The 16,939-nt window shown below is 36.6% G+C and overlaps 1 protein-coding gene across 3 annotated transcripts in view; it reads right to left on the minus strand.

Moving 5' to 3' along the window:
• NSMAF (neutral sphingomyelinase activation associated factor) overlaps nucleotides 1-16,939 on the minus strand; it is a 39,271-nt gene that overhangs the window by 2,799 nt on the left and 19,533 nt on the right. For all 3 annotated transcript variants that reach the window (XM_032126053.1, XM_032126063.1, XM_032126073.1), the window contains 17 exons: nucleotides 16,451-16,559; nucleotides 14,237-14,413; nucleotides 13,204-13,283; nucleotides 11,753-11,843; nucleotides 11,596-11,659; nucleotides 11,423-11,474; nucleotides 10,370-10,490; nucleotides 9,974-10,105; nucleotides 8,183-8,225; nucleotides 7,548-7,711; nucleotides 5,987-6,095; nucleotides 4,578-4,636; nucleotides 4,062-4,129; nucleotides 2,375-2,442; nucleotides 2,026-2,149; nucleotides 1,203-1,286; nucleotides 58-208 (listed from right to left, as the gene is read on the minus strand). In XM_032126053.1, coding sequence (XP_031981944.1) covers nucleotides 58-208; nucleotides 1,203-1,286; nucleotides 2,026-2,149; nucleotides 2,375-2,442; nucleotides 4,062-4,129; nucleotides 4,578-4,636; nucleotides 5,987-6,095; nucleotides 7,548-7,711; nucleotides 8,183-8,225; nucleotides 9,974-10,105; nucleotides 10,370-10,490; nucleotides 11,423-11,474; nucleotides 11,596-11,659; nucleotides 11,753-11,843; nucleotides 13,204-13,283; nucleotides 14,237-14,413; nucleotides 16,451-16,559 — 1,696 coding nt within the window. The remainder of the gene's footprint in view (nucleotides 1-57; nucleotides 209-1,202; nucleotides 1,287-2,025; nucleotides 2,150-2,374; nucleotides 2,443-4,061; nucleotides 4,130-4,577; nucleotides 4,637-5,986; nucleotides 6,096-7,547; nucleotides 7,712-8,182; nucleotides 8,226-9,973; nucleotides 10,106-10,369; nucleotides 10,491-11,422; nucleotides 11,475-11,595; nucleotides 11,660-11,752; nucleotides 11,844-13,203; nucleotides 13,284-14,236; nucleotides 14,414-16,450; nucleotides 16,560-16,939) is intronic.

The following is a 16,939-nucleotide window of genomic DNA, read 5'->3' on the forward strand; positions in this document are numbered from 1 at the left end:
ATAAGATTCCCTTTGAAACTCCCAACAGTGCATATTAAAAACAGAAATCCAACATACCAGGACTAAAAGCAGAATGCAATACAGTCCCAGAATGACATGGCAACTGGTGCAACACTGTTGCTGTAGAAACATCCCAAACACTAACGGTACCTTCTTTGGTTCCAGATGCCAGTATGGTATTTGCAGCATTAAGGTCGATTGTATTTACCTAGGAAGTTAAACATCCCATGATTTTTCCTATTCTTTCATGTAAGCCATCTTGAGACAGGTTTTAAACATACACAAAACAAGCCCATTATCCCTAAGATGATATTTTATTTATGAAAAGCTTTGAATTTAATTCTCAACATCCTTAAATTAAGTACAAGTATGAAAAATCTGAACTATAAAAAGAAAAAATAGGTCACTTAAAGATATTTTAAAAGGCTTTTGCTTTGCTGAATCAGAAATGCTAAGTAACATTTCATATTGCTTTTAGTACCTATACTCTCCATCTAAATGCCAGACTCTACCCTTAATGGTAAAATTTTCACTTTTAAAAAACTTCCTACCCATCAGTGTTTCCAGTTCTCTTGGCTACAGTTCTTAAATATTACCAGAACTGTTTCACTATTTGCCAACGTGACCTGTTAAAAAAACTAACTCTTAGGAGGTTTAGAATACAGTAATTCTAAGTATCTTACTAGGCTGACATTAGAGGCTATAAACAAAAGTATGCAGTTACACATTTATGATTCATTGCACACAATGTGTTTATATATTTACAGTGAAATTCACTAAGATATTTGATAACATAGTAAACAACTCAGGAATTCTTTTTCATTTGCTTGCCTTACATTAAGGGGAAGCTGTAACAATCAAAACACTTGAAAAAAGATTAGTCTGTTTTCAAAACCAAAGAAGCAAACAAAAGCCACCCAATCCTTCCTGCCCCCATAGGAATTCTGTGCACACAAGCTGAGCAAGACAAATTAAGAAACCTCTGTTTACACTGGTGCTTCAGTCCCCAGAAGTGGGCCTTTCAATGAAGCAGGGAGCAGAACCATCAGACAGTGAAAACCCCAAAACACAACAAAAAGCCCCCATACACATTTCCCAAAATACACTCCTCAGCCCCTAACCCAACCCTTGTGCTTTACCACTAGATCATGATTTAAATGATCAATTAATTTTATTATTCTGAGATACTGTAACATACTTACACTAACATCATGTTCTAACTCTGCAAGCAGTTCAAAGTGGTGTTTTTTATTGCTCAAGGTCTCTCCAGGAACACAGTGCCACACCTACAACACAGATAGTTAAGTTTGCTCAAGGAAGCAGTAGTATAACCCCAGATGAGTTCCTCCAGTGCTGAACTCTCACATTACAAGGAGGACTGCTGGTGTTCACTGTGGGCCTTGCCTACATGGCAGAACACAGCAAGTAATGGCACCTGAACTCATTTACCCTAAGCAGAGCCACGTGCTAAAGATGACTCTCCTGACTCCAGATAGCTACAGAGCTTACCTAAGAGTGGGTATATCACTGCACTGAGTGTGTACTTGCCAAAAAATCATACGCAGCAGTCTTCGGGAAATTATTTCCTGTGTCTAGCTTCCAAATTATCTTTCCACCTAACTGTAGGCATGCTCTTTAAAATTAGCAAGTTTCTGGTCCTCTTAGCTGAAGAATGTAAACTACAAAATTATTAAACATTTTGGAAGTCTATTCCACCCCGGGAACAGAATAACCAAAGTCACAAAACATTCCAGTTCCTCCAACAAATACAGTTTGTCTTCAGAATCCTTATTTTTTACAGTAAAGTTAGAATGAATGAAATTTCTTGAAAAATAACACTTTAGCTTTGAAACAGTTGAGCTAAAGCTAAATGAAAAATAAACTCTAAAGTAAACTTACTGTGATACTAGCTAGGTTATTACTCTAGTACCAGAGGTACATCCAGCCCAAAGCATTTGGCTGGCTGAATATTACAAAGTGCTGGCTATAAATAATTATGCAACTGTAACAACCCCATCTACAAACCTTCACAGTGGAATCCCAAGATGCAGAATATAAGCGCCCATCACGCCAACAGATCTTGCTGACTGCATCATCATGGCCCATTAGGATGTCTTGCTGTCTTCCAAATGCAATTGAATAAAAATATCTAACAGAGGAAGGTTACAAAAGCATTACATTTTGTAAAACTTAAGGGGTTTTTTTCTAGATAAAGTAACTTTGTTTCTGTAGTTTCTAATGGAAATCTAATGGGAAGAAATAGAAACAGACACTGTTTTAACTACGAATTTCTGTATCATTATCTAAAACCATAAACAAAACAACAAAGGCACCCCATGCAATTCAATAAAGTCAAAAGGAAATAAATACACACATATGATTGTCCCATGAAGAACTTATGACAGTGGTATCTCCTGGTAAGATCAGACAAGATGACAAAGCCTGTAAAAAAAAAAAAAAAAAAAAAAAAAAAAAAAAAAAAAAGTAGTATTCAATTTCTTACCCCAAATTCAATAAAAGTATATTAACATGCTTTTGGAGAACAAGAAGCATTTTAATCTTCTGTAAACAACATGCAGATGTTATATGAACACTGACCAAGAAAAACCTTAGAGGCTGGACACTGAACAGCAAGAATACTTCATCTCTGTTAAATAAAGGTAGCAGAGACATTCAGAAATACATGCAGAACTGAGAGATCTTTCCAAAGAAGCTGGTATATTGAAGTATGTAATTCCTCACTCAGAAGTAACTGGGTCAGATCATCTTTTAAGCTGCTGTCAATTCTGGACTCAAATGGCTAACAGAAACTAAAAATGCAGATTTCTTTTGATGTTTGTTCTCCATCACAGGTACTTATCAGCTCAGCTCTTCCAAAGAACAAATATAACTAATTCCTGCTATTCTCAACAAGAAACATTTACAGATACCTGCTCAGTTACGTTACTATCACTGGAAATGGCAAGGAAAAAACCAACAATCAGCCCAGTGCTTCTACCTGATGTCATTACTGGTCATGTTTTAGGTCTGCTTGAAGAACAGTAAGCCGCTGGACTGTAGAGACTACTTCTTGCTGTACTACATTACTGTAAGTGTTTAGATCAGCACTAAAGCTACAGGGGAGAAGAATAAGAGTATACAAGACCTCCTCATGAAAAACAGACTTTTTGCTTAGGAGTCAAAGAGCTCCCTTTTCACAGTGCCAAGAAGCAACATTCCAAAGTTTCCCTTTGCTGAAGCATTAGGAATTGATGTATCTCGATTCACCTGCTAGTGTGTCCCATGGCAGACCACAGGCTCTTGATCCTGCACCTTACTTGGGGACCAGTCAGGACATGCTATGGCTTCTGTCTGGGCAACACATTTGCCATTCTCGTTCCCCCCAGAGATGATGGTAGAGAGAAAACTGATGTATCTTGGTGTCTTGCACCAATACAAGACTGAACATGACAACTGGGAGTGTATCTTTATGACCCAGGTCTGGCCACAGTGCTCAAGCACAGAAAATCAAATTCAGAATCCATTTGCCAGCCCTTTTAGGAGCAGGGGAAAAATGTTTTTCTGAAGTTGCTGAGATCATTGCTCATGGAGGAAGGATGGCTCATTTTCACCCAGCACAGATTCCACTCCCTGTGCTTGGTTTTCCTTTGCTGGCTGACTCAGGCTTCAAACACTTGGGTGCAGTAAGGCAATGCTGGATGTAAGCACATGGGTGGAATTTAAGCTTTGCAATTCTGGTCCCAATGGTAGTTCAAGATTGCTCAGGAAGACACCTCTGCTGATGCCAGACTATCTTTGTCTGCCACAAGTTCTTCCCTGGATAGCAGGGCAACTCAGAACACAGCCAGTGTAACCAATTAATGCTCCTTCCCCATGTCTGCAGAATGTGCTGTCTCTCTGGTGGCCTGACAGAGTCTCAATTCACTCTGCTAAATTATTCACACACAATAAAACTGAGTACGGAGGAGAAAGAAAAGAGGCATTGATGGATGCTAAGAGCCATCTCTCTGAGCAGCTTTCAGAAGATTTCCAATGATCTCCTTATTTTGACAGCAACTTACCATATTTGAAAAGGACACACTTCTCTGGATGGTTTTTGATTCTTTGGAAAACATCTTCAAAGTTGAATCTGGGGACAAGGGACAAAATAGAAGATAAAAGGACTATTTTATATTCTAGAAGCTAATAATTTTGTTCCTGCTTGAATATCTTACTATGGGAAGCAGACACAGGTTTCTCATAGTCTCTGAGAAACTCTTTATAAGGCCTGTGACTTGGGCCTGGAACCACACCCTGTTTTGTACCAGTTACAGATGGACTACCCCAAGCTCATCAAACTCCAAGAGAACTCTGGTATCTAAATGGACAAACTTCCATTATTATTATTACTGAAATTATCTTCCAAGCCTAAATAATACTGAAATGCTTGAGTCAAAATCATCTAAAACAGAGCAAATTCATATAGTTAAGCTATTTAATTACATCAGATATATATTTCAGTTTCATGCCCTTTTGTTGAAAAACCCCATAAACCTGCATTTACACTGCAGGTTGGTAAATACCTGTGCAGTACTTACCCTGGGAGGTAGTGAAAACAGAAGACCCATTGCAAGTGACAGCTATTCCAGTAATTGCCCTGTTTAATACAAGTAAGCTTGTGGGTGACTTCATAGGTTTTGAAACTTAACCACCATACTGTAAACAGACTACAGCTGAAATCTGTTATTTGAGCTCTGTAAGAGCTAAGACATTCAAGGAGAATAAAAACACTTCAGCGGTGTGTTATCTGCCTAGAGACAAAAATATACCTTGACATAATATGTGAAACACCAGGACAGGATCCCCATAGTGTTCTGTAAGAACTCCATCTTCATCAGAAGGGACTTGCCCATGTGAGAGGATAAATGGTTTCACATTTAGTTTTCCAATTTTGGATTAGCTACAAATAGTCACGAAGCTGCCTACAAGCAGATACTGAATACCCCAAGTGTCAGGAATTGGAACTTGCACATATTTTCTCCTTTAAGTTGACATTGGCAAAGTCACTATAGGTAGAAATTTAGACAAAGCTTATGTCAGGGAATTAGGAAGCCCAGAGCATCCTGCACAGCCAAAGTTCTGTTACACAGCTCTGTGTCTCATTATTTCTCAGCAGTCTTCAGAGGAAAAAAAAAAAAAAGTAATAAAAATAATCAGAAGCTGAAATTTGAGTCTCTTCAGGATCAAGATTTCTCTAATGCTAACAGTCTGGTAACAGGTTTCTCACTAAAAATATTACCTTGTTTTAGGGACGTGATAATGTTTTCCTAGATTGGATTACAGTCACCAAGAAAGTAGCTGGACTCAAGGTAGTAAGAAATCCTCATAACCAGCCTAGTCACTAGGACAAGAGATGGGGCCAAAGAAAAATCTGTTCTTTAAAATATAGCTGCCATTGTTCATTATTAGGTATTTTCAAAGTCCACCTGAGTGCCCCTACTGACTGTTGACTCCCTAGGAATCCATCAGAACAGTAGTTTGGTACCTGGATTAACTGAAAACCTATAGCTGGAGACTTGGCAAACTGCTCACACCGCAGCAGCTTGAGGTGTACAGTAGAAAAACTTAAGTGTTTAACCTTTCAAATCAGATGGGATGAAGAAGTTTGGTCCTCCTGGTGTTATAAAAAAATAAACAGAAGTCTTTATCTGGCTGCTGTTATCAGTTTTAGAAAACGGTAATCAATATCTGCTTCAGCTACTAAAATGGTAATGAACTTATATAGCTCTAGAGCTAAGGAAAAACAGCAGCAAAAATCAAGCTGACAAATACCTTCTCTGGATTCACAACCCATCATATACTCAAATTAATCTTGCATAATCAAATCACTAAGTCATCTCACAAAGAAAAGTATTTACCTTAAACCCTAACCCATCATTCAGATTGATAAACAGATCTCCCACCCCAATTTAATGGAAGAATTTTGACTGAAAAGAATAGTACCTACTCTTTGTGAATTTTATATTGCTTATCTAATTTTAGTTTGGCAATATTGTTCCAGGCAAGTGTTATACTTTCTTCTGTCAAATCTTCAAATGATTCTTCATTTGGAGAAACTGCAATAAAATGCCACGATAAAGTTTCATCACAAAGAGAAAATAAAAAGACATATTTCTAATACCTAGGTAGCTGACATAAATATGAAAGTACAGAAATCATGCAGAGCTTCAGGAATAAGACCCTTAGGCTAATGCAGAGAGTGACAAGATCACTAACTTTTTTCCCAAATCTCTTCCTGAATTTGCATAGGCTTACACAGTCAAAACCAGGATTTTTCTCACCAAATTAGTGCTTTTAAACTGCAGACTTTATAGAACATAATTCCAAAATGGAAAACAAACAAACAAAAAAGAAAACCCAAAAACTCTGCAGTGATGCTCTGATGGCCTTTGAAATGTCAAGGCCTTTCCAGATGGAAAAAAACTAGAAAAGCCATTTACTGCTACAATACAGTATATGATTTTATTATTCTGTTGCATTCTGTTAAGAGTGTCACAACTTCATTTCACTGTTGCAAAAGCTAACGGATGAAAAATGTGACAAAATTGAGATAATTAGATGTCGATTACTATAAAAAGGTCAAACCCAAGAGAAACTGTTAATGTGTGAATTAATGACTCTAGGCAGCAAACCACCACATCTACTTAATACATATGACCATTACTATCACCACATACAACTTCCAAAGCCACTCGTGCCACCTGGATGCTACAGGTTGCCATGCTAAGTAGCACTCATTGTCATTCCTCTGCTTAAAAGTGAAGGTCATCAAATGGTAAGTGTATTAAAGACAATCAAATGTGAAAAACCTTTCCAAGTGATACCTGGGCTGAATCTTCAGCCTAATTTATAGTTAAATCACTATATACATTATGAAGACAAGAGCATCTTAGTTTCAGAGAAATGGTGTTAAGTCCTGCCTTGAACAGAAGCCTGTGAGGGCATTACAATCATTTTCTTGAAGAAAGTTATTCAGTCAACTCTGGCCCTACAGTATGTACGGGGGAAAAAAAAAAATCCCTTCAGATTTTCATTCAAGTCATGGAAAAGGGAAAAAAATTCAGCTGCTTAATATAAGTTCTTAGGGTTTACTTTGATCAAGCCAATTAACCGATTACCCCTAAGACATTCCTGTTAAAAACCCAAACAAATCTTTACATAATTTAAAATGCCTGCAGATATGGTCAGTGCAACTGCTGTCACATCAGCTTGAATTTGAAGTGTCAGGAAAGGCTGGGACGACAGCCCTCCCACACCTTCAGAAACAGAGGTTGAACAGTCCCAGAGGAGAACACTGGAACAGAAGGCAAAATACAGGGCAACATCTGTATTTTCAAATTTTAAACTGGTCTTGTTTGTTTTTCTTTAAGATTTAGTTCATGGGTTTATCTTGGATTGGCTTACAGGGAAAGTAGCCAAGAGAGTTGTATAATGAGATCCTGTGGGAGAAAGATACTACTGAAAATTACAAATCCTTTACATTGTCAGTTTATCTATTAAACATTTACCTGGAGACTCAGTTATGGAAATGCTGTGACTAGATGTTCGAGACAAGCTTTTCAATTTTGGAGTTATCCTTCGAGGATGAGGGGTTGTAAACAACTGTTTTGGCGTCTGTCCAAACTCCAGGATTTGTGTCAGCAGAGCTACTTTTTCATTGGGGTCCATAATACTTTACAAAACAAGATATATAATTAAGCCAAGGAGACAAGTACTACTTTTCCCTTCCCTTCCCTCCCCTGAAGGCATGGGCCTGCATGTGCAGTTACTACAGCACTATAGGCCATCACACATTCTTAAAGAACTGATTTACTGCAGATTCATAATCATATAACAGCTTTTTAATTTTCTTTATGTAAAATGACAATATTCTCAATGACTGAAAAAATGACAATATTCTCAATGACTGAAAAAATGAAGCAATTTCATGAAAGCCAGACTGAAGATATGTTCAAGTAACAATCTTTCAATGCAAGCTAGAACTGAGAACATGATGCTGGTTCTCTGCATATTTGGGAGTATAAAATGGAAGAGAAACACCGTTCATATACAGAGCCCTTCTACAGCTAGCAGAGAACTTCAAGAGATACTGAGAAACTTAGCTAACTGCTTTAACAAAAACATTCAGATTCTTGTTAATTACCTGTTTAAATCCACTCCTCCTTCATAAGTTAATGGGTGAAACACTGGAAGAAAAAGTTTATTTGTACAATGTAGATATACAAGGCTCATTTTGTTTGTCTTCCTATAAACAAAGCTGCATTTTTAAACTCACAAATAAGCTATTTCAGTAGGCATTAGAGTTTGAGGTCTTACATTTTAATCCTGGATTTTTTTACCCAAAAAAGTTTAGGATTTCTAAGAGATTTTCAGAAAGTTCCAGAAGAAATCAGTACTTTCATAAAGGAAGGATCACTTATTTAAACTTCATTAAATACCCCAATAAATAAACAAATAAGTAAATAACCAAGCAAGCACAGTTCCTTAACTGGTTAATTCTGGTTAATTTTTAGACAGGGAACAGAAAGTAATAAAGAATGATCAGAAAGGTTTGTGTATTCACCTTTCCAGGTGAATTGCCATGACGCAAATGACATTGGGGCCTCTGCTTAAGATTATTTACTTTGACATGACTTCCTTCATACATAGATCCCTTCTGCCTCTTACCTACTTAAGTGTCTGCAATTCATTATGCTAATAAAATTCCATGCTGCAGCAGAAGCAGCACATTATGCATAAAACGTGCTCTCATTAGTGCTCTCTTCTGAGAGGTAAAAATATAGGTGCCATAATTTATATGCTGATTTACTGTATTTACAGTCTGTGGTAATTGACACTTATACTCACAGTATGACTGGATGCCAAACCCTGAAATTCTAAAATATAGCCCATCATATGTTGAGGGCATGTGGAGAAAGTACACTGAAGAGAAATGAACAACAGGAAAACTACCCAAAACACCCCCAAGCAAACAGAAAAAAAACCCCAAAACAAACCAACAAAAACCAAAATCCCCACCACCCAACAAAACAAGTCCTATCTCAACTATCTTACCCTGGAAGTAAAAAGTACTGAGTACCAAAATGAGGAGTTGTTTATTCCTACCCTCACCACTATTGTAGGAAGGTTTTCTTCTAAACATATTCTATGTTGTTAAGTGCAAATTATCTCAATGTTAGCTGTTACCTGTAGTCCTTCAAAAGGATCAGGGCTTCTGGAATAAACATCCTAAAAATCTGATCTGCTACTCTTTTTTTACCAAGAGGGCATTTCCTTATTGGGTAGTAACATACACAGCTAAAATATCAGACTGATGAATAAGCTAATCATTGGTAATACTATCAGGTGTAAATAAACACATCTACACAGCAGTCACATAACATCCCCTTTGTAAGGGCCCACAGTGATGAGATACATGTTCAGAGTAAGGCTGCAAACAGTGAAGCATTTCACATGCAGTCTTATGTATGTATACAAGGACAAACCAAGACACTTTTTCCTTCGTGCTTGCTCCTAAAGACCTGGAGCCCACTAGCCCATTCCTTCCCTTGCCAATTCTCTCAGGAGGAGGGGGAAATTGCGTTGAAATTCTGTCACTGAAATTACAGTGGAGGAAAGTTAAATACATGTTTATTTGGAGACCCTGCAGGCTCCCATTTTAATTAGGAAACATTAATTCCATACTCTATTGCCACACTGATGTGCAAGCAATTCCCAGCAATGCTACAGAATCGTCTTGTCCACCCCCTAAAGCACATCTTCAAAGATGCAAATCACCACGAAGGCAATACTACCAGATAAGTCACTATTTCAAATAAGGATCAAACGTTCAAAGCACAAAATAAGCATTACAGATAAGTTGTGATTTACCATTCCTGCCTAGTGGAAACATCCCTTTTTTATTTTTTTGCTAGTTCTATAAATGTGTATTTACCATTGTGAGCTGCAACTGCTTCACTTCCTTTCTGCTTGTAGCCAAATATGATGTCAATCCACTCATGAAGATGTTCTGATACATATGGACTTTCTAAAGCCTCTTGGCTCTTCCGAAGAAAGTCATCAGGACCTGACAAGAGAAAGGTTAATTAAAGGAGAAAACATCCCATTCAATATTGATATCCGTCTCTCTTCCTCCTCTTTCTTGAAAAGCCAACCAAACACCCCCATGCTAAACATCAATTTTTTTACAAAAAAATAAAAGCACCTATTAATTATGTCAATGTTTTAAAGAATTCATCTAGAAGAAACCAGAATGGACATTTTTGAGGAAAAACCATGATTCCAGCAATCTTGAATTAATTAAAAATACAAGAAGTTTGACTATTATTACCTGATGCCCAGGGTGGAAGCTCTACATCTTCAACCATCTTTCCACCCTGCCTTTTTCCCAAGTCCAACTTCAAACTGTTTACTAGAAAACTAGAATCATTTTCATAAAATTCTGGAATCAACTGGAATTTTAAAAAAAGAACAAAAAACAACCAAGTTTTGGTATTAGCTTAGCTTTGATCACTTAAATAGATCATTCAGTGGAAAGAAAGTTATTAAAGTTCATATGTCAAGCCCTAAAGTTGGGCAGGTTTTCCCTACAAGACAATTCTCTGACCTAAACTGCTAAATTTGGAGTGGCACACATTTTTAACAAGTAATGTGTGACATATAAATCCATAATATCTATGAATATCTTCAGAACTCTCGTTGCATAGCTACCTTCTCATTTTTAGGACATCAAGTAAGAGTCAAGACTAAAATCTAGAACAAAGCTAAAATTATGACCGAAGTTTCAGAGGTTAAATCAATTCTTTAAATACCACCATATCTAACCATTAACTGTAGACTATTTTTTAAAAAAGCACCACTGTATTAAATAATGTTTCTTTGATAAAGGAGTTTAACAGTATTTACTATGTGACAGTTTATTATTCTCAACGTATTCTACAAGTTAGGGTTTCTTAAGGCTCAAAAACCCAAGATACTACTACAGTTTAACTCTCTCAATGTAGCATTGCTATACATCCAAATCCTTACAAGATTCCAGCAAACAATACATAAAAATGCATCTTTTCAGCATTAATCCATAAGTCTGGTAATTCCCATGTATTTCCAATAGCATTCACAATGATACTTCTGTTAAACTAAGAACCAGAAAGCAGGCACAGACAAGCAAACATGGAGCTGATACAGGATTAATATACAGTTAATAAAGGATTCATAAAATGCAGTCATCAGCCTTAAAAAAAAACCCCAAACCAAACCCACACAACTGAAAAGCACAAACAAGAACAAAAAACCTAACACACTCCAACCAAACACTCTCAAATTAACAGTAGATGAGAAAGCAAAGCACAGATGAGAAGATTTGAATAACTTTCCAACCATTTACCTCTTTGAAATCTGTTGCACCATCCAAACAGTTTTTCCAGGTTTCTGCAATACTAGATAATACAGATCAATCACACATTTGTTAGAAAAAAAATATTTTTAAGGCTTCGCACTCCCTATTGGTGCATATTTGAAAACAAACCCAGCCTAGTTATATACAAAGTGTAAACAAACCTGTTGAACATTCTGTCAGCGTGATCAAACTTCCCATTCTGCAGACAGAGCATGTATTCTGGAGCTTAGGAGAAAGAAAAACAGCATCAGCTTGCTCCAAACCCTGTCTGCTTTGGAGGTAACTGTCTGCTCAGAGAGCATATGAAAGTTGTCTTACCAACTCTAACGAGATAAAACAAAACATAACCCGGAGAAGAATAATGGCTTCCATACATGAACTTGGGCTCTGGCATTTCCTGATAACGTGTCTGCAACACAGGAAGAAGAAGGAAATGTCTGTTTCAAATCAGCACTCCTGCTTTCTCTCAATACTGAACACATACACACTGTTTCTTTTTAAAGACACAGATTAGGACCACCCTCAATTTTTCTTCTAATGATAAAAACTCTTAAGTTCTAATAACCATGCAGCTTTAATCAGAGCAGTAAATCAACACAGCAAAATAGTTGTTATAACTGATCATCCAAAACTACCAGGTTTTCAGTGTTTTTTTCCTCTCTCACTTTAACACAACTGCAGTGACTCAAATTCAAAGAAGTGCAAACAAATTCTTCCTTTTTGTCTTTCACATCAAGTTTAATGAGAGTATGGAAGAACATACTGACTTTCATCGACCTGGAAGATTCCTTCCTGTCTGAAGCTCCTATGAATTACTCTACAACATATCAAAATATAAACAGAATAACTTTTACTGCAGTAAGCATGAAGCCAATAACAGTTTGGGGAAAGTCAGATCTTAGAAGGAAGACTTTATATACTGTTACTGTAAACACAATATTGTTCATATTCTCACCTTCCACAACCTTAGGAAGCTATATGATTTTGAAATATTTTAATATTTTTTATCAATATAATGGAGTTATTCTGGCAATATTTTTTTCTAATGTTCTGTAAAATATTTTGGCATAATTAACTTTCCATAGAAGATAATAATTTTACACAAATAATTAAAAGCCAAGCAACAGAGGAACTTCTAAGTCTCTAACTATGTGTTTGACAGCTTATGAAAGGAAAATCTGCCTACCTTGAGAAATAGAAACACACAGTGCACTATTATAAGCATATAGAATTTTCAAGTTAGTGCTCTGACCTCCATGGATCCAAATTTCCTCTCTCCGAAGTACTCTCCCTCAAACTTAGTTTTTTCTGAAATGGAAACACTTAAGACTTCTACTACTTTTTCTTATTTCTTTCAAGCACATGTTTTACATTACACATTTAAATCCAAGGGTTTTGAAGTTTCATAAATTCCTATATGTTTATACCATCTCAGTGCCACGGTATATAAAGTCAAACGGATTTGGGGATATTATTTCAAAAGTAAGGCAAGACTTTTAAAAGCATATATGTATGAAACAGTAGTAAGAGAGAGGAAATGGATTCAAATAATTTTAAATTAGTACTGACAAAACCAGTACTGATGAAATTAAGCTGGAAAATAAATGTGGAATGGTTATAGGTATGTTTGCTTCTGATAAGGTTTATAGTTAACTTTAGATATAATAATTCATAACACAATTCCCAAAGCTTGCTGAACAAAGCTCCTTTTATTGCAAATATGTACAAGGCCCAAAGTGTTCAGCATATAAATACCAAGATATACATACCACGAGTCTATCCAGCCTTTCCTTATTCAGGGCACCAACTGGTTTACTCAGGTCACGAAATGTTTCAGGCTTTGTCAGATCTAAAGAAAACCAAACCCATGGTTATAGACTCCAAGCATTCTGTTAGACATTAACATACTCTAATCAATATTTAAAAAGAAACAAAAAAACCCCCAACCTATCCAAGCAGCAACAAAGCAAACAAAAACCAACACAGAACACCTCCAGTAATTTTCTCCCTCCCTACTAACTGCAATCCCATAAAGTCATACTGTAAATGGCTACTCATCTTCCTTCCAAGTCCATAAAATCTCATGCCTCTTGCTTAAGAGCTAATAGCTAATATATGGGACAGTTATTACAAGTAGTATCATGTAGTCAAGGTCCTGCTACCAAAGGCACAAAAGCAGCCGTATCGTCTTCTTCCTACTCACTAACCATTCTGTCAGGCTACAGTTAAGTCCCACCATACAATCAGATTGAAGTGTTTGAGCAGGTGTTGATGAATACCATGAGATTCCCCTACTCTGCTTCTTGCAGAAGGACACCTTCCTCAAAAGGACAAACTCCCATCACAAACTGCACTAAGACCCTTAATCAAGGAGTCTATTTAGGCGCAAGTCTTGTCAGCCTCTTGCATTCAATTTGCAATGCAAAGAATTATAAAAGAACACCTGGATTCTACACATTTCAGTGTGTATAACTTGTTTAAAAAAAAGTCATTTTACTTTTCCATGGTTCTGTTCAATTTATAAGAATCACAAAGTCTTTGAATGCTCAGTACTGCCAATCTGCAAAGCAACCAAGCAGATGTTTGGTACATACTCTGTATCTGAGGAGTGCAATACTTAACAGAAAAAGGTGAGGTATTTTATTCCCTAAGCTAAAGGGGAAGGGTCCACAAGAAAACATCTGAGATCACTAATGCCAGGTTCATTTTGATGTAACATGAACTTTATGCAGTGTAAAAGCCCCCCCCCACACATTTCAGGTTGGTCATGATGCACTAACATGCCTTTTTGTGTACACATACCTAACACTGAACTAGAGTAGTCTGCTATGATCCAAGGAAATACAGGATACTGGGAGAGATCGTTGCAGCTTCTATCAGCCAGGTTGTTGAGATGGAGAAGATACTGGTAATTTGATATATGTCCTCGCTGCCACTGCAACATATAACTTTCAGCTGTGTGCTCTGCAATATGGTTTTCTAAAATAAAATAAAACATTAAGAGTTGTGAGGTTTAGAGTTTGACTCCCAAATTATACCGTGATTAACATTACACAAGATACTATACAATAATTAAGGGCATAGTTTCTTAATAGAACAAGTAAGAATTTACTGGCAACTTCATGTTTCCACAGCTACCATAGCTTTTTAATGTCCCTGCAAATGGGCCTAAATTGCATTTGCCCAGGAAAAACAAACAAACAAACAAAAAAAAAAAAACCCCATAAAGAAGGAGTTCTGAAACCAAACACAGTAAAAATGGATGAATATTTACATAGGAACGGAAAAGTATTTGCAGACCATGAACAACTCTCTCAGCAATCTGGCAACCTTTAAGATTTCAAATTTCTAGACTCAGTTCTGCTAGAGTCAAGCAAAAATTAAATATATTTTCCTACTGCAACCAAGGACATCCACTATCAATAACTTGTGGAAAGAAGTCATGTATGTACACAAACAGGATTTAATTTCAGATCCAACGAAACAGAGACTAGAGGAAAAGAAAACTTGACCCACACTCAAAAAAGTAAGAATTATGCACCTGGAGTTCTCTTTGAAGTATAGGCAGGAGCTCAAGAAATTCAAACTGCACTACTCTCTGCTTATTAGCTGTAATGTCAAGGTACACTGCTGGAAAACTGGGTTATTTATTTATTTTTAAACTTTCTTCCATTGATTCAGTATACAGCACTTGGGCAAGTGCCTGAAATAGCAGAATTGAAGGACTGCAACCACAGCACAACATCAAGAAAGAAACTTGGATTCGATTAGGGCAGGCCTTTATTTTAGCTCAGCATAGGGTAGAAAAGCATATTCCAACCTTTCCTTCACTTTAGTACTTTTAATTTTACAAATAAAAAGTGTTAGCACCTTCAAAGAGAAGCTCTTCTGTCAGGGAGAGATGCTGAGGTCCTACAAACACTTTCAGAGAAAGGGCTCACCCTTTTTTTATTTTACTAAGTTCCAACATCATCAGCATTTTCATCTACACCTTGAAATTTCACCTTAGAAAATTATCCAGGAATCAAAGTCTGAAGCAGGGTAACAGCATGCAGCTATTTCAATACAGAGAAAGTGATGTCAGAATCTATTTCCTTTTCAAAGAAAAATCTAAGAGACTAAAACAGTTCTCAAGGAAAGTTATCATTCCTTCGTGGCCTTTCCATTTTTCTTTGTGAAGCATGAGGGAAATGTCAACTGATATTTAGGTGACTTCATTGAAACAGAACTAGAGTCCCAGTACAACAACAAAATAGCACAAAATTTACATAAATACTTTCAAGAGTGGCAGTAAATATGAGTTTCAGTGTTTCAAATTACAGAATAACTCTGTCTTTTTCTCCCTTTTTTCCAGGACACACACATTTTAGGAAGCTTCTGTTTACAATCTGCAAAAAATATCCATCACTTTCTAGGAATTAATGCATATAACATTTAATAGAAATGAGAATTTAACTGTTTCAGAATGGTAATTTTCATCAATGACTCCTAAGACTGAGGAAAGCTCAGGTATTTATGTGTGCACTGGAAATCTACCTATTACATGAGGTTTCTCAGTAGGGCGTTAACTGAGGGCCTGGGGGATCCACACACAAGCTAGTCTATATTTTTTCAGCAAAACACAGTTTAGCTGTGTGGACCTTATTTATCCCTTGCTTTGAAGATAAGAGTTTTGTGGCTTTGTTTGTTCCATTTGTTTGATTTTTGTTTTTTTTTCCTTGAAGTGGGGGGGGAAGGGGGCTGTTAAATGACAGTGCATATCAAGTTGCAAATCAAAATAATTAGTTTTGCCTTAATAATGCCACCTCAGCTTTCACACTCAGCTCTTCAAACACAACCAAATAGATGCCATTTCACAACATTCATTTTGATCTTTGCTTATTTCTATTAAAAATTGTTACAGCTTATATATCTGTTTATTCTTCTCATTCTTCCCACACATCAACAGAGCAAAACCCAGACAAATTTCCCTTCACAAGCTACTACACACTACATTAATAAATAAATACTGCAAACCTATATATGTTGCAATAAGGAAATAGACCTCATCTCGATCCTGATAGTTGTAGAATTTCAAGTAGATGTCAGAACACAGATCATTTTCTGTGCAAAATACTTCAAGTCCCTGAAAAGTTAAAGGGGGGTGGGGGAGACAAATGAGAGCAATTATTGACAAGCTGTAGTATTTGGGGTTTTTAACAGAATAATCCAGTTACTAACATGTAAGACTTACAACTCTATACTGGGTAGCAGTTTTTCCCATAAAATCTAACATATTAAATTTTCTATTTCCAATCATAACTGCATTCAGTTTACACTGAGCCAATATATTGGCTCTGTCTGGATTGATTAAGCATAGGTAATAGACATTTAATTCTTTGCATCACTCCATTCACTCAGGCAAAAAAAAAATATATTTGGTTTACATGTGTTTTGAGAAAAAAAAATTTCTACAAGACTAAAATTCCGGTGCTAACACTGAAAGCACACAACTGAAGTTTCACT

This window comes from Corvus moneduloides, chromosome 1 (genome assembly GCF_009650955.1).
Source record: "Corvus moneduloides isolate bCorMon1 chromosome 1, bCorMon1.pri, whole genome shotgun sequence".
Taxonomy (NCBI): domain Eukaryota; kingdom Metazoa; phylum Chordata; class Aves; order Passeriformes; family Corvidae; genus Corvus; species Corvus moneduloides.